General features: G+C 41.9%; 1 protein-coding gene across 5 annotated transcripts in view; it reads right to left on the bottom strand.

Moving 5' to 3' along the window:
* Positions 1 to 7,989: 7,989 nt before the first annotated feature.
* LOC136620599 (cytochrome P450 2C14-like) overlaps positions 7,990 to 17,936 on the bottom strand; it is a 274,638-nt gene continuing 264,691 nt past the window's right edge. For 2 of the 5 annotated variants that reach the window (XM_066595501.1, XM_066595477.1), the window contains exons 4-10: positions 16,016 to 16,165; positions 15,573 to 15,733; positions 14,610 to 14,786; positions 13,449 to 13,590; positions 10,368 to 10,552; positions 9,778 to 9,919; positions 7,994 to 8,646 (exon numbers count right to left, since the gene is read on the bottom strand). In XM_066595501.1, coding sequence (XP_066451598.1) covers positions 8,468 to 8,646; positions 9,778 to 9,919; positions 10,368 to 10,552; positions 13,449 to 13,590; positions 14,610 to 14,786; positions 15,573 to 15,733; positions 16,016 to 16,165 — 1,136 coding nt within the window. In that variant the 3' untranslated portion in view covers positions 7,994 to 8,467. Of the gene's footprint in view, positions 8,647 to 9,777; positions 9,920 to 10,367; positions 10,553 to 13,448; positions 13,591 to 14,609; positions 14,787 to 15,572; positions 15,734 to 16,015; positions 16,166 to 17,936 lie in introns of all 5 variants that reach the window. The other 3 variants (XM_066595485.1, XM_066595493.1, XM_066595468.1) reach the window with 2 other exon arrangements.

The following is a 17,936-nucleotide window of genomic DNA, read 5'->3' as shown; positions in this document are numbered from 1 at the left end:
GGCCCTCCCTCAGTGCATGGTTATTGAGCTCCCAGCCTGTAATCAAGCTCCCCTCTTTCTTGTTCCTTTGTCCTTAAACAATTACTCTATGTACCGACCCCTGGCTTTCCCTGACGCAGCTAGCTGCCTGCTCCTCTTGTATTGCAACCGATACTTCCTGTGTACTGACTCCTGGCTTCCCCCAATTCTGCTACCTGTAGTGCAACAAATACTACCTGGATACTGACCACTGACTTCACCCTGACTATTCTGCCTACCTGCTCCTCTTTTACTTAACTGAATGGGACGGAAGAATGGAAGAGGAGGAGCTGTAATTCTGAGGATCTACATGCCAGTAACCATGGAAGAGTGAGAGACAGAGGAGAGAGAGAGCGGAGAGACCAGGTCGAGATCACCATGCAGAGGAACTATAACCAAGAGTGTCTGTGGAGTGTCCCTACCCTTATCCTCCTCTAGAGATTTTCCTCATTAAGGAGCGGTGCCTGTCAGATAACTTGGCCTGCAGGACCGGTGTCATCCTGTGTTTTCCTCCCATATCTTAAATCTACTATTTTGCCTGCATGGCCGTCTTGTATCCTTGTACAAGTTCATGTCAAATAAAGTTTTAACGGACCTGAGGTACATTACTCAAGTCTGCGGCTCATTTATTGTTGGAATAATTTTATACGTATATAGATCAAATGGAATACTATACAATGAGATCATTATTTAGTTTTCCTAATGTTTATTTAGTCTGTAAGCCACTGACCTTCAATAAAGCTTTTCTGATAAGGAGATAGTTCAGTTAGTGGTAAGGTTAGTATTAAAGATGAGCGAACACCAAAATGTTCGGGTTCGCGTTATTCAAAACGAACTTCCCGCGATGTTCGGGTGTTCGTTTCGAATAACGAACCCCATTGAAGTCAATGGGCGACCGGAACATTTTTGTATTTCGCCGATGCTCGCTAAGGTTTTCATGTGTGAAAATCTTGGCAATTCAAGAAAATGATGGGAACGACACAGCAAGTTCTCCTCTGCCACAGCTGTAACAGCTGTGGCAGAGAAGAACGATGTTAGCCCATTGAATTCAATGGAGCCGTCAATACAGCCGACTCCACTGAATGCAATGGGCTGCCGGCGATCGCGGGATGAATTGTCGGAAAGGGGTTAAATATATAAGCCCTTTCCTGCAATTCATCCAGAAATGTGTAAAAAAAAAAAATATATATATACTCACCTGGTGCCGACAGACGGAGTTCAGCGCGGCAGGCTGCAGTTCTCCTGAACTGCTCTGAACAGCTGTGAGTACTATTCAGCAGCCGGGGATTTAAAATCCCCGCCTGCTGAATAAGATGCCTCTGAATGGTCACAGCCTGACCAATCAGAGGCCAGCCCTCACTCACACCCATTCATGAATTCATGAATGGGTGTGAGTGAGGGCTGGCCTCTGATTGGTCAGGCTGTGACCATTCAGAGGCATCTTATTCAGCAGGCGGGGATTTTAAATCCCCGGCTGCTGAATAGTACTCACAGCTGTTCAGAGCAGTTCAGGAGAACTGCAGCCTGCCGCGCTGAACTCCGTCTGTCGGCACCAGGTGAGTATATATATATTTTTTATTTTTACACATTTCTGGATGAATTGCAGGAAAGGGCTTATATATTTAACCCCTTTCCGACAATTCATCCCGCGATCGCCGGCAGCCCATTGCATTCAGTGGAGTCGGCTGTATTGCCGGTTCCATTGAATTCAATGGGCAAACATCGTTCTTCTCTGTCACAGCTGTTACAGCTGTGGCAGAGAAGAAGGATTTGTCTTCTATATGTTCTCAATGGGGTTGGCGCTGCTGCCGCCGGCCCCATTGAGCGCATATAGAAATGATTTCTCAGGGAAGAAAGTTAAAGTAACCCGAACATCCGAACATCGTGTGGTGTTCGTTACGAATAACGAACATCCCGAACACCCTAATATTCGCCCGAGCATCAAGCTCGGACGAGTACGTTCGCTCATCTCTAGTTAGTATGTCTGGAGAAACAACCTTTAGACACCTTATCTTATTCCATTGTAAGGCTAACTTCAACATGTGGATAATGGGTTGAATTGTCAACTCTGCACTTTTTACTTGATGGGAGGGGGAGGACTTCTTAATTGTATATAAGCAGGAATGAGCATAAAGCAGTAGACTATTTCCTTTTTGCACAGCTGGCATATCTTAGCTGTATATGTATTGTCTGTGTATATCTCTATCTAGATCTCTCTATCTATCTATCTCTCTATCTCTCTATCTCTCTATCTATCTATATATATATATAGTGAGAGATCCAGCTCAGGTAGAGAGCGGGATCGCAGTGTAAACGGCAGTCAGAGACCAGGACACAGGTATGTAGTCCAAATACAGGCATGGCCTGCGTCTATTAAAAAGTCCAAAATAAACAAAACACAGCCTTATCCTTAAGGCATAAACAAAAAATCCTTCTTCTCCAGTGCTAACTAAACAGAGTCATTCCCTGACTATACGAAACTGCTCGCTGCAGCTGTACGAACATAAAGCACTTTTGTACAAAGTCCCGTTTCTTGTTACCTGGATCAGAAACACAGTGTCTCTTGAGAGCAGCAGCAGCTTCCAGCAACCTAGCTGCACCCGGCCTCCACTCTATCTGCAAAAGCTGCAGACTTTATAGACTGGGTTAACTACCCAGCCTCTACACCTGGGGAGCTTGACTCCCCCTAATAAGATCTGGAGTGGAGGGGGGTGGAATGGACAGCCCCACTACCAAACCTGCCATCCATTCCAAAAAAAAACAGGCCCAAAACATGTTTTACAAAAAGCATCTCTGCAACTATATGCTTTAGATCACATCACATTTCCAGTTTTTTCTCTATGTCTCACATAGTGAGACATGAACTCCCTTCATACCCACTGGGCGAAACATCCCGGCCGTCCACAATTAACCCCTTCGGTGTCTCACAATATGCACAAAATGACCATAAAGCAGCAGACAATTTCCTTTTTGCACAGCTGGCATATGCTGTTTCACAAAGAGATAACAGTCAGAGTTATTTTGAAAAGGTGGGGGCTGTCATTCTCGGACTTCAGTAACAGGAAGAGAACGAAACCAAGCATGAATGGAATAAGAAACTTATAATGAATTATATTGTATTAAAAATAGAAAGCATACAGGAATTTTAAGGTATATTTTTGCTGTTTTTTGTGTAAATGTGAGTTTTGCGATTGGTTGGACGTCTGTATAACCGCTAAATGCTGTTAGTATTGTACTCTCTCTGTGAGAATGTTATGTAGAAAAAATGTATCTAGTCAGCCTTTTTTGCAGAGGATTATATGGTATATATTATAATATTAAGATTTATATGAGCGAGACAGACTTGACCATATGGATGGATAAAAGTTAATGACCAGTGTTCAGGCTGTGATGAATGTAAAATGCGTGATGCAAATATTGACTGAGGATAACAAATTTTCTTCCCCCTTGCAGATTGTAAATTTCAAATAAAAGCATGAAGAACCATGTGAACAACCATAATCAAAGGGGTGGAGCTAGATGATGTAAAAGTACATAATGGGTCTACAAAGGAGGGGGCATTGAGAATCTTGAGCAGTCAGGAAAAGGTTTTTTTCACAAATTTGATGAGACATTGCAGGCAGGATCAGATTAATAGTGAATTTGCTTAAAGAATATCACATTTCCAATGTGGATAGATGTTTGTGGATTATTCTGCCCTGTTGTAACTCATGTCTCTGTTATTGGTACTGACATCTTATAAGCCCTATCTGCATCCATCAAATTTGCATCAGATGGATCAGTACGGTTTGAGATCTTAGGCTGCAAACTAACTGCTCTCTTGGTGGAGCCATCTTATGTGTTTGTCCTGACAGCTGCTGCAGAAACTCAGCTTTTTGCAAGTCCTGACAAATGGTGGGCCACCACCAAGACAGACATGGGGAAGGAAATTCGATGTACCCCCTATGATGGTATATTTGAAACTAGGATACTGTCTCTTTAAGGAACAGGAAGGCCATTGAGGCTGCTAAAACTGCCTCATTAACACCACTAATGCATGTGTTAGAAACACCAATATTAGACATGCAAATACATGCCCCACCAGAAGAAATAAAACATTGGGTGGACAAAAGAGCTGTACAAAAAGATGGGTTGTACATCTCCACAAAAAAAATCTTATCTGACCCAAATATTCAGATATGCAGCAGTTTTGAGCCATGGCCTGTGTCATGTCTCAACAGGGGGGATGGTAGCACTCATATCTAAAGTATTCACAGCCTATGGGTTTACCAGCTACTCTAAAAAAATGTTTGTCTTGCATTATTTGTGCTAAACACAATGCACAAGGGAATAGAAAACCAAGGAGGGGATACTGTCCTACACCTCAATATCCCTTTCAACACATTTGTATGGACTACATAGAATTAAACAAATGTAAAGGTAAGAAATACTGCCTAGTTATCACAGATGCTTTAACCAAATGTATTTCCCACAAGTCAAACAGATGCCTCTACAGTGGCAAAAGCATTACTAAGGGAAATAATACCTAGGTTTGGGACACATTTTGTAAATAAGATAATCACCAAGCTAGGAGAAGTACTTCACATAGACTTAAAAAATCATTGTGCATATCACCCTCAGTCAGCAGGGCTGGTAGAAAGACATAATGGAATATTAAAGAATAAATTGAAAAAGGTTATGGAACAGACAGGCAGGAATTGGGTATATTGCCTTCCCTTAGCAGTACTAAGCATGCACATTACACCTAACAAGGAAGGCTTAGGTCCATTTGAAATGTTGTATAGGAAACCATATAGACTACCCCTATTTAGTGTGATCAGGACAAATGAAGAAGCAGAGCAAACTCTTGCTGAGTATATGGCTAAATTGTTACAATCGAAACAAATCATTCCCTCTAACTCTGTTACAGAGGAACCAGTACATCTGGAAGAGAAATTGATGCCAGGTGATTGGGTTCTCATGAAGGTTATAAAGAAAAAGATTTGGAAGACTCCCAAGTAGGAAGGACCTCACCAGGTACTCCTGACCACTGCTACTGCAATAGAGATTGCGGAAAGGCAGACCTGGATTCACCAATCTCACTGTAAAAAGGTAACACCAGCAGAGCAGGGGCAGTGTGCTGAGGGGCTTCCAGTTCAATCCACTACAAAGGGAGGTCAACATTAGGTGGTCTCCACCTCAACCCAGTGAAGAAATCCACACCCCTTTCCCCTGGACCTCCTCAGTAAGGACAAAATGAAAGGAATAGCATTTGTTTTTGGAGTATTGGTAAATCTGGGGAATGCTATTGATGAGAACCCTGAAATTGTCAGAGGTTATCATTATATTCAACCCTATCCTACATGATGGGAGGATACTGGTAGAGCTCTGAATTTAACTTTTATAGAAGGAGTGACAAGTACCATACTGGTAGACACGTGTCATTTGATAAACTGTGGGCATCATACTGCAGCAAAGGAACTGTTTTCTTGATATTGGAACTGAATGCACAGGTTGGCCCCAAGCATTATGGACTACTGCCTAGGATTGGGGTTATAGAATGTCAAGGAGAGATGCACAAAGTTTGAAACAAAGGTTATTAATAACAAAAGATTGCAACCAATTGTTGATCACACTGCAAAATCCTACTCTAAAAGATCAGAGTCTCTTTGCTATTGGAGCATGGGTTTCTGGAACAAATCTAATAGAATATTTCTTTATACAGAGAAAGCAAAATAAGACCACAGAATATAAAGAAATAACTAAAGCACAGAGTGAAACTATGGTTTAAAGCATGGGCAACACTGTAAGGTTTACAAATCTCACAATGGAAGACCAGCTAGCCTTAGAAGTGGGTTATGAAGGAAAAAATGAATGGTTAAAATGGTTAAGATACACTGCACATAGCTTCAGCAAAGAGAATTATATAATTTGTGCTAAAGCAAGGCCACACCTAGGCACAATATCCTTTCCACTTAGTTATGTCATCGATCCTGAAGGGTTGAAATGCATGATAAAACTGTTTGACCATAACTACACACCTCAGACTAATGATTCATGTCATACTTTGAGTTTGCCGTTTTCCCCCTTGGCCAGGAGTCAGATTCCCCCGCTGTGGTCTCATACTCCGGAAATTACACTTGTCTTCACAGATAATTATCTGGCAACCAAAGTGGGGTAGACTACGGGAGCCTACCTGAAGATTACTGTGCTGAAGGGATCAATATGGACAAGATAAAGGATTTCTCCAACTTCCCAAGTGGCTTACAGAGACCTCGTGCAGATGTCTGGTGGATGTTTGGAGACAGGAAATTGCGAGCAACACTCGTGCCAAATTCAAATGGGGATTGTGCGCTAGTACAACTAGTGATGCCCGTGAACCTCATGACAACTGGGACTGTTGAATACCACATCAGGAAGACTAGAGACACTCCTCCTAAAGGATCTTTTGATGCCAATGTTTACATCGATACAATAGGAGTTCCCCGATGAGTGCCAGAGCCATAAGCAGGAATGACCATAAAGCAGTAGACCATTTCCTTTTTGCACAGCCGGCACATGTTAGCTGTGCATATGTAATGTCTCTGTAGAGATAGAGAGAATATTATTATTAATAATACAATAAAAAGGCCTTATGCTTCAACTTGTGTCTGATCAAGACTCTAATTGGTAACTGCAAACATTTCTAACATTTATTTACCACCGAGATTCATTCCGGTGGGTGACGGAATGGTGGTGTCACTTGTGACAACCTTGTATCCTGTTTTCATGTTTATTGGCCATCCCTCCTCTAGGCATGTCCGGAAGAGGCCCAGCGCTGCTCTGGCCGAGGCTACGCGTGTCCCTCCGGGAGGGAGCCTTGTAGGTACCACCGTGGCAAGTGTCCACTCTACCCTCCGAGCTCCTCAACATATGCCCTGTGTCCGGAGTCACCCTACTGGACACTGCAGCTGGTCAGTCAATGAGGTTCATTCGGCGCTGTTCTTTTCCATCATAAAACGCAGATTTCCAACAGTTACAAAACCACCCTTATTGTATCTACTTAGTATGCCCAGTAGTGGTATCATATCTGTGTAGTAAGCTTGGTTAAGGTACTGTATCTATGCAACAAGCTTGGTTTTATTACCATAAGTATGTGGTAAGCTCAGTTTCCGTATTGAATATATGTAGTAAGCTTGGTTCTAGACCAAATCTATGCAGCAAGCTTGGTTTTAGACGAAATCTATGTAGCAAGCTTGGTATTAATACTGATTCTTTGTAGTGAGCTTATTTCTGTTTCCATATTTATCTTAACTAGATAAACAGATTACATGTGGAAACCCATGCTGCAGCTGGTCACACTGATGGCCGCACAGTTTTGCAGGAAATTTATTTGTCCATTGTCTGCGGTGGATGGACTTGGCTTGGCCACAAGTGGCCAGCACACTCGGTTTTTCCACCTTTATGGTGGACTGTCACTAGTTAACCTTGTATATGCCGTGAGTAATATTGATTGGGGCATGTAAGGGGTTATTGGCAGGGAGTGTTCAGGACATCGCAGTGGCAGCAGAACCCTGGCTGTCAGTCACGGCCGGCTCCCGCTGTAGATTGTGCGAGTTCAGCTTCGGAGTTTGTGCCATCTACATTACATAAATATATGTCATTTTGTTATCAACTCTTTCTTCTCATTACATATATTTACATCATGGGGCAGGAAGGGGTTAAGCTTCATGGTCATTACTGTGACAGGTGTAAACCGTTATTTGCTTTCTATATAAATACCATAAAGCGTGCTTCACCTTTCCTCTACCCATTGAAATCGCCAGCCACTACTCAGAAGTTGAAGTGGAGACTTCTACTTCTTCCTGTGTGTATTTGCGCTGCTGACAGCATGCACCCATGCAGCTGATTGATTTCGGTCCCAAGTGACGGACCCCAGCCGATCAACTATTGATGACCTATTCTGGAGGATAGGTCATCAATAGTATTCTCCCTAGACAACCCCTTTAACTACTTCACTGGTGCTGCGGAATATGTTGGCACTACAGAAATAAAGATTATAATTATTATTATTATTATACAATCGTGTTTTTGTTGAGCACTTTTTTCAAGGCTTTGTATTTTAGAGAAAAGAGTAACACAAACAAAAGGTCCAGTAATACTCTATAGATAGGAGTTATTAGTTTTTGTAAAGTTTTATTACAAAAATATATGAGACATACATTTATATATATTTAGACAGACTTGTTGCTAATGACTTCCCACTTGACAACCTCATTACAAATGTCATAGTTGATAGACAGACATAAATCTTAATCTAGATGGGTACAAAATTCTGATTAATTTTTATAGTGGTCAGAGATTCACTTTCAGGTGGATATGACTGATAGAGAACAATAGATTCTACTTGGCAAGATTTGGTGGAGAACCTCTTTAAACAATGATGATGAGATACAAGATGTGTTATGCCAACATGGACTGAAAGCCTAGCTCATCTGCGAGATATAGCACAGATCTTAAAGGGTTTGGGGGAGTTTGTAGCCCCAAGGGCAGGAGAGAGGTCCAGTTTGGCTCCTGGTGTCGACTGGAAAGTGAAATTTTGTAAAAGTGTTGTGAAGAAGAGGAATAGCTCCATTTTAGCTAAAGTTTCTCCCGCACAGCTCCGCTTACCTACAAGGATGAACAGAAAATATTGAGAGAAGATGAGAAATAATTCGAGATTACAACTGAATGGAACTAAGTTTTTTACATATCTGATATGAAGCTTTGGGCCTTTGATCTGTTATAATTGACACGTTATTCCAATGGTTGTTACTGCACTTCAACATGGAAAGCCAAACATCTTGATTATAATGGTACTCTCCACACCCTCAAGATCTCACCTGCGTGATCCCTGCCAATCTGACTTCTGGCAGAATAGTGTAGAGTTAGGCTCTTACCCGCCCATAGCCCCCTTCCCATTTTGGTCTGGTTGTTACTTCACCAACTTGAAAAGCCAAACATCTTCATTAAAATGGTACTCTCCACACCCTGAAGATCTCACCTGCACGATCCCTGCCAATCTGACTTCTGGCAGAATAGTGTAGTGTTAGGCTCTCACCCGCCCGCAGCCCCCTTCCCTTTCTGGTCTGTGCATTCTCTCACTCTAAGGCGGGTTACCACAGACTGCACTGAAGGCAGCCATCTTGTGCATTCCTGGACAACCCTTTTCAAGGGATCTAACTTAGACCTGAATATCCTTTTTTCCTCATTGGGTCATGTAAATGGGACAATATTCAGCCGATGAATGGGCAAACCTTTGTTCACTGGCTGTTCAGCTTGTTTATGCAAGCAACAATTGTATGTGGTTCAGTTATACATCTTACTGTGCAAGCAGGAAGACATGCAGCCAACATATTAACAATTGTTTGTCTTCCTAGCAGTCTATAAAAAACAAGGCATTATTTTCCAGTGTCCAGTAAAAAAAAAACAAAAAAACAGATGAATCCGTGAATTTTTTTTGTATTCGTTGGTAATTAGCAGGTCATTATGACTGTAATCATCATTTTACAGCTCAAAGTAACATTTCTGGTACTTAATTGATATCAGTAGCTGACCTATAGACACATATAGATACTTATAATCTTTATGATTCATTATGGTTTTCCAATGTGTCTATAAACAATGTTGGCTGTCCAGAGAAAAAGAAGTCAGCACTCTTAAGCATTGGCAAATGATTTGCTGTGTAAAAGTCTTTATGAGATATATCATCTGGATTTAATGAAGTGGCCCCTACTATTAATAAAGCATTATAAGTATTACCTATTGAGAAGGGTATGAAGGCCTCGTTCTTTTTAAAATTTCCTTTGGAATCAAGAAAGTGTTCTGGATAAAACTCATCGGGTTTCTCAAAGTAGGTTTTATCTCTGAGTGTGGAGTGCAGCAATGGGATAACAAGAGTGCCCTAGAGGGTAAAAATAACAATCCGTTATGAGGTATACCCTATAGAACAGCAATACGTGATGTAACAAACAGCAAATGACACAAAGGCACATAAAGGTGGGAGTGATCCTAATGTAGATTACAGTTGGTATGATGATTAATGGAATGTTAACTGCTAGTCATTCAGATATATCCAGCAGGAAAAACAAAGGACTGGACCATGAACTTCAGTTACACCTCTGGATGAAGCTATTCAAATATTCTTGGAGTCATAGCTAGCTTTTGCTTCGCTTAGGGCAAGGATTTAGTTTGCTGTCCTAGCCCAGCATCTAGATGTGCCAGTCAAGGCAAAAAGACTTATTTGTGCCTCTACTGCCACTCAGTACTCGAGCACATGACCTACTAGCCTTCACTTTGACTATACTGGATACCTCCCAAGCAGGAATATAAAGCTGAGCAATTTTTCTCACCTTTGGAAGAAAATAGCCTCTGAATGTGACATCTTCAGAAGTTGCACGTGGAACATTACCCGGAACAATATCCCCAAAGCGCTGGATTTCATGAATGACGGCATCGGTATATGGCATTTGTTTTCTGTGCTCCATTTGAGGTGGAGCCAAACCAATCACTCTTTCAATTTCATCATGTACTTTGTCTGCCAGGAAGGAGAAAAGATGTTACTTATTATTCATGTTTACTTAAATAGCTGGTCACCAAACAGACCTTAATGTGAACGCAGACAAAGGTTTTTGGACAGGAAGGAAAGCTTAAAGGGAAGGCAGGGTCATTAGAAAGGACATATGTTTAAATTGTAATATTTTACAGCCAACAGTATAATTTGACTGTTATGACTAGGTTGTTATCTCCAGAAGAATGAGGACTATCGACAGAATCACTGGTCTGTCAGAAGTAGGAGGTATTTTTTCACAAAAAGTGTTTGCAGAAGATACAACATGGGTAATACAATGCTGTAGAGAGAAAACATCGGTAATATGATGTCATATAGAGGCACTAGGTACACTTACTATGACTCATAGGGGCTCCTCACAGCCTTGCAGGTCCATACTACAGAACTAGTCACTATGTGTGCCTCAACATGGCAATGCTCCTAGCAGTTAATACAGTCAAAAATAAAAAATATACTTCAGCGCTCCGTTGAACTGTGAACAATTAATATCAGGGTCTTACTTGTTTAGGGGTGCCCGGTCTCCTGGCACCCCTCACCTCCAATGAAGCAGGAAACCCAATAGAGGATGACGTTTTCTTTTTAAGTAAAATTTAATTGTTTAAAACATAAATAATGCCATATGTAATGCGACGCGTTTCGGCTTATGCTAAGCCTTCCTCAAGCATTACCTATGGCATTATTTATGTTTTAAACAATTAAATTTTACTTAAAAAGAAAATGTCATTCTCTATTGGGTTTCCTGCTTCATTGGAGGTGAGGGGTGCCAGGAGACCGGGCACCCCCAAACAAGTAAGACCCTGATATTAATTGTTCACAGTTCAACGAGCGCTGAAGTATATATTTTTTCATTTTTGACTGTATTAACTCTTTCCTCCCGAAACACACACGTTTGGAGTTTTCTCTTCTGCTGCTCTCCCCCTGGGATGTCCCAAGACCGTTGACCTGGTAGTAAACATATTTTCCAACCCCAGAGGATCATGTGGACCAACAAACTGACCGGTGCCTAAACCTCAGGACCGGTTCAGTTGCGGTGAGTCCCCATACGCATTATCTCATTTCTGTCTTCTGCTTTTTTGCTCTTCCAACTATACCACTGGAGCGCCGCTTCTGATCTATATTGTTTTAAATGCTCCTAGCAGAAAATAGCCCTATAACATGGCATGTAATGGGGCATGTCATGGTTTGATTCATGAGGATTATACAGAAACTATGAGTAAAAAAAAATCTCTTAATGTCTCCGAGGCACCCATGGAATCCTGATCCTTAAACCTCTGCTAATGTATATTTATGGAGCGGGCTGAAGCTAGCTGCCTGAGCGATGCAGCACGACCAATTGGCTCTGAGATAGGGCAGCTCTCCTCAGCTATAATTCAGTGGAAGAGAAAAATAATAAGTTCTTTAGTGTCCTTCTTTGACAGTCATTATTGCAATGCTAGCCAAACCCAACTACTCGAAGGACTCATTCAGAGGAGCGTGTTTATGTGCATACATAGGTGCACACAAAACCGCGCACCTATTTAGAACCATTGGTTTCCTGTGATGTGTTGACATGTCCGTGTTTTACAGGCATGCAAACGTGTGCACCTGCAACAGATCGGACATGCGTGCACCGCATAGGTCCATGGTCTGTGTATATATTCCCTGCGGGGAAATGCCTCGTCACTGAACACTGTGACAGCACTGTCACAGTGTTAAGTAATGATGGCATTCATTAAAGAGTCCCCTGTGACAGCTGTCACAGCTGTGGCAGAGGATCGTAATGTTTTCCCATTTCCCAATTTTAGGTTTAGAGTTTGAAAAAAATATGCTAATTTTCATCCTAGTTAGTTTTTTTTAAATAATAATCATAAAGTAGAAATTGTATTTGTTATCTAACGGTAATTTTGATATTAACATTAGACAACACATAAAATGTCTTTTATGGTAACAGTGTGATTATTGAATCACACATCTAATTTAGGCCTCATTTCACACGAGCGTGTATTCGCGTGCACATACGTGCCAAAACACGCGTGAATGAAGGTCCGTGCCCATTGAAAGCAATAGGATGCAGGGAACCACTGCAGTTAATATCAAAATTACCGTTAAGTAACAAATAAAATGTCTACTTTATGGTTATAAAAAAAATTAACTAGAATGAAAATAAGCATATTTTTTAAAACTCTTTTAAAAAAAGTGTGCTTTGGTCCTATAAAAATGCCATTAAAAGAATAGCACATAAAAAGGTTATATGCATTAAACCTGAGTACTAAACAGAGTCTTGCCCTGAAGACCTAAAATATTCTGGACCTGAACAGTTTACAAGGACATGTACATGAGACATTACTGTAAAGCAATTCTTTCCTGCTGTGAAAGAAGGCGGGGCGATCACATTAAAGATCACCTTCATGAAGTAAACAAGGCATCAAAGAATAGAAACCAATACCAAGTGACTGAATAAAAGAAGAAAGGTGAAAAAAAAAAACATTTGCTAGTAACTAGAGATGGGTGAGCGTACTCGGTTTGGGTGTTTTTGCACTCGAGCACCGCTTTTTCAGAGTAACTGACTACTCGGACGAAAAGAGTCGGGGTGCGCCGGGGGGGGGGGCAGCGGGGGGTATCAGTAGGGAACATGGGGGAGCTCTCCCCTCCCCCCCCCCCCACTCCCCTCTGCAACCCCCTGCGCACCCCCGGCGGCCCCGAATCTTTTCATCCGAGTAGTCAGTTACTCGGAAAAAGCAGTGCTCGAGTGCAAAAACACCCGAAACGAGTAGGTTCACTCATCTCTACGAGTAACCTATAAATAATATTTTTGGTTATAGCCTCCCTTTAAATCCTTGACATTGTAGAACATTTTATGAGTTTTATACATATAAATTCTTACGTTGTATTTCTGGGTGTTTCATCATCAACAGAAGTCCCCATCTCAGGGTGGTTGATGTGGTCTCCATTCCAGCACCGAAAAGGTTTGTGACCAGTGCAGTTAAGTTATCGTTGTGGTAATACTCAGTGGATTCTGGCTTTCCCTGAACAACACAAAGGATCGAAATTATTAAATGCTGATTGAGGTTTTATCCATTTATATCACAAATTGTAGGCTACTTAAAAGGCCAGTAAAACCAGTTTGGAAAAAGATTGAAAAAATATTGCTACATATTCAAATATTTAAAAATCTGTAGAAATCTAAATTTAAAAAAAACAGTGCCACTGCTGTCCACAGGTTGTGTGTGGTATTGCAGCAAAGGCTTCATTCATTCTACATTTAGCTATTTCATCAAGAGGCCTCATGCCACTTCCGAAACAAATACGGGCCTCGTGGACATAATCTATCTCAGACATTGACAGTTGCTAAAAGGGAGACCAATAGGTAACTGTCTTGACAGTTTTATGTTGGTTTCCGGCATTCTGTGGTCAACCACACCATTCTTTCCAGCACAGAATGCCAGAAACAAACGGAAACCCGCAAACATGGAAATCTATTGGTCTTAATTTCAGTAGCTGTCAATAATGGCTGAAAAAGATCCAGGTTTCCCAACCCAATCCTGTTTTCTGGAATTCAGAATGGAGCCAGGATGAACCCCTGAACGTAAAAGTGTGAATGAAGCCTTACACTTGTTCACTTGATTGGTGCCAAACTGCAATACTAGTCACACCCTGCGGACATATGTGATGATAGTTTTGTAGAAAAACAGTTTGGTCTGCAGTTCATTTCTATAAACTGGTAGAGAGCGTACTGTACATGCCACGGAAGCCCAACACGTGGCTGGGGTGAAAACCTAAGTGGTCCTTTCCATTTGCATCTAAGTTCCCCCAGACCAATTGTATTGTTAGCCAACATGAGAATAGGAAATTAGCAAAAGAGTTAAGAGGGGAACAGACACCTTCTGGCATGGATGGCAAAATCTGTCAACATAATAGGCGGTCCATCCTGATCAGTGATGGTAAATTTATCAGAAACCAGATTAGAGGATTATACCTAAACTCTGCATACAGTGTAATCCATGTGTAGTTGATCTATTAATGAGTGTAATGGTGTATATTTTACCTCTTGTTGTTTGGCTAGGAAGGCATCAACAAGGTTCCTCTGGTCATTTACATCCAGTTCTTTCTTCTTTATTGTAAATGTTGCTCTTATGAATTTATGAAGCTCTCTGTTGTTTCCAAAAATTGTTCTGTGAGCTCCAGGAAGCCAATCCATTATTGATGGAAAACTGTTATACATCTTGAAGAGCACAAACATAATAATCAGTACATACACAGAATGTAACAATGAGGGCTCCTGCACACTGGCAAGAGTGATTTCAGGATGTGATTGATGCCCTAATATTGCTCTCGCAGGGAAAAAGCCTCCCATCCCAGAAGGGCTGAAGGAATCTTCTTTATAGTGATAGTGATATTCTCCCATTGATTTCAATGGGGCCAGCGGCAGTAGCACCAGCCCCATTGAAATCAATACGATTGCTGAAGAAATCCCTTGCTGCACCAGTGGATCCTCCTGCTCTCCCATTGTCTCAATGGGGCCTGCAGCAGCGCCGACCCCATAGAAGTCAATGTGAAATTATCACGATCTGCTGCCACTGCTTTGATAGCAGCAAGGATTACTGGGGGTGCAGGAGGGGGCTTGAAATAAAAGATATAATAGGCAAGATCGTAAAAAGATAGGACATACCGTTGGATTGGCCATTGGATTCATAATTTAGCGATTTCCCACAGCCTCGCAGCGCTGGGAAATCGTGCTAATTCATTGCCAGAGTGAAGGCACCCTAAGAGCTATTAACATTCGTGCCTTATAGATAAACAGTTAAACGGGTTGTATTTTTTATGAAGAGGTGGACTGTTGTAAAATACAAGACTATCCAGACTCCATCAATCTCCACGTGCCTCCTGGATGTTTGGAACAACCCCTGTAAATCATTGACAATTTTATTAATTCCCCAATATTCAGCTTTCTTATGTGCAAACGTCAAAACTACAAAAACTAACATACTGTAATATATTTCTGACTTACCCGGACCCAGGGGCTTCCCAGCAGTATTACACTCTCATTAATTAGGCCCATAAGCCTCAATATGGTTGGGTCCTCATACTCAAATCTACGACTGAGCAGTATAGACACAATGATATTGGCCGCTGCAGCGTTAATACAGGTGAGATTATCAAAGGGTTTTCCTGTAAAATTAGAAAAAAAAATAGTTTGAGGAGAAGCGAGAGGGAGATGATCGGCACTACAGACTACTGCATGGAGCACAAGACTGAACATAAGTAGCACGGTCTGCAGGAGTATGGTTAGGGAGAACAGAGGAAGCACGTGGGGGGTTGTGAGCGCCCCACTGTGGATACCGACCCATCTGTTGTTTGCCAGAATTGCCAGTAGGGCAGTCTGGCCCTGATGGGGATCATCCAACATTATCCAGCCAGTGTCACACATGATTATAGACCTTATTCACTCACCTTCATAGGACTTCAGCTTCTGTACTAAACACTCAGCCTCTTCAGTGATCCTGTTTTCTATGGTTTTCCTGCCCATTCCATAATCTCGTAATGTTGAGATTGTAAATCTTCTCATCACTTTCCAGTTCTCTCCATTGGACATTATAACACCTTAATACAATAAATGCATATTATTCCTATTCATAACACATAGGAATAGAGAGGTCCAGTATGGACAAGTCCTTATCAGAGAACAGAGGTGGATGAGGAGGAAAGAGAGGGGTGGAGGTGCTGCCTGACCAGATGACGCAGCACCTGGGTGGACGTGATAGAGCAAGAGAATAGGACTAAAAACTGGCAGTGGAGAAGGCACTCCAGGTTGCATATTAGCACTAACTGCTTAGGTTAAGCAGCGCTGCTGATTAGAGCCACCTGATTGGCTCTTTGGCACCATGTGACTACACAGCGTGCACGCGGATTGCCTTCAGCAGCCATGCACTACACACTACAGTTAAGCAGTCGTGCACTACACACTACAGTTAAGCAACACGGGGTTAGGTTTAGGGTTAGGGTCAGCTAAACCTAACCCTAAACCCTAACCCTAAACCTAACCCTAAACACTAACCCTAAACCTAACCCTAAACGCTCAAACTAACCCTACACCTAACCCTAAACCTAACCCTAAACCCTAACCCCAAACCTAACCCTAAACCTAACCCCGTGTTGCTTAAGTGTAGTGTGTAGTGCACGTCTGCTTAACTGTAGTGTGTAGTGCACCGCTGCTGAAGGCAATGCGCATGCACGCTGTGTAGTCACATGGTGCCGAAGAGCCAATCAGGTGGCTCTAATCAGCAGCGCTGCTTAACCTAAGCAGTTAGTGCTAATATGCCTCCAGGTTAAAGTAAGTAGGAAGTGACCAAAGGCGTGGAAAACGTCTTCTTTTATTTAATGAAGTATGTGATCAGCTTATGAAAATGCGTTTCAGGGAGCACCCCTTCATCAGTTAAGCTGGTGTTTAAAATATACAAGCTATAAAGTACACATTAGAAGGCAGAGTACAAGGTAGGTGGAAAAGTAGAAGAAAAAAAAACAAAGCATATTATATGTATTTGTTATATAAACTCATGCGAGTTAGATAGTAACATAGTATGTTCAGCTGAATTAAGACAATTTCCATCTAGTTCAGTTCTAGATGTAGATATATACACACATACATACAGTTATACAACGCCTTAGTACATTAGTATATGTAGAAAATGATAGATGGAAAAAAAATCAATATGCATAAAACGATTTAAAAAAAAAAAAAACGGTCTAAAATCAGTGACCAAAGCTATGGTAAAAGACTATACAGCATCGCTTAGAGATGAGCGAGCACCGAAATGCTTGGGTGCTCCAGTCGAACTTTGCGTTTCGAGTAACGAACCCCATTGAAGTCAATGGGCGACTCGAGCATTTTTCAAGCTGACCGATGCTCCGCATAGGGGAGGTTGTGTGAAACACCTGAAAACATCAGAAAGTCATTGAAACACCACAGAAACTGATAGGGTAGGGTGCATCTGAGGCTCCCCGGTCCCACTATTAAACCAAATTGTGGGCAAGAGCCTGGCGGTCACCAACCCCTCCACACGAGCCTGTGTCGACAGCGCACACAAAATTTTCCCTGTGTATAGCTGCCCTCATGCCACACGCTGGCTTGATAGCCACATCACCCTCATGTCTATTTATAAGTGTGTCTGCGATGAGGAGGAACCGGAGACACACACTGCAGAGGGTTGGCAGGGCCTAGCAGCAACCCTCTTTGAAAGTGTGGGTGATAGCCGTGCTAATCCCGTGCCACCTCTGTCACAAAAGTGTCAGGAGCCACAATCGTGGGCATAAAGGGGACTTCTACACATCTCCACAATACAGCAACACATTCTTAAACCAAAGATTGGTTTGA

The sequence above is a fragment of the Eleutherodactylus coqui genome, chromosome 1 (genome assembly GCF_035609145.1).
Source record: "Eleutherodactylus coqui strain aEleCoq1 chromosome 1, aEleCoq1.hap1, whole genome shotgun sequence".
Classification (NCBI taxonomy): domain Eukaryota; kingdom Metazoa; phylum Chordata; class Amphibia; order Anura; family Eleutherodactylidae; genus Eleutherodactylus; species Eleutherodactylus coqui.
This window is presented reverse-complemented; position numbering and strand designations above follow the sequence as displayed.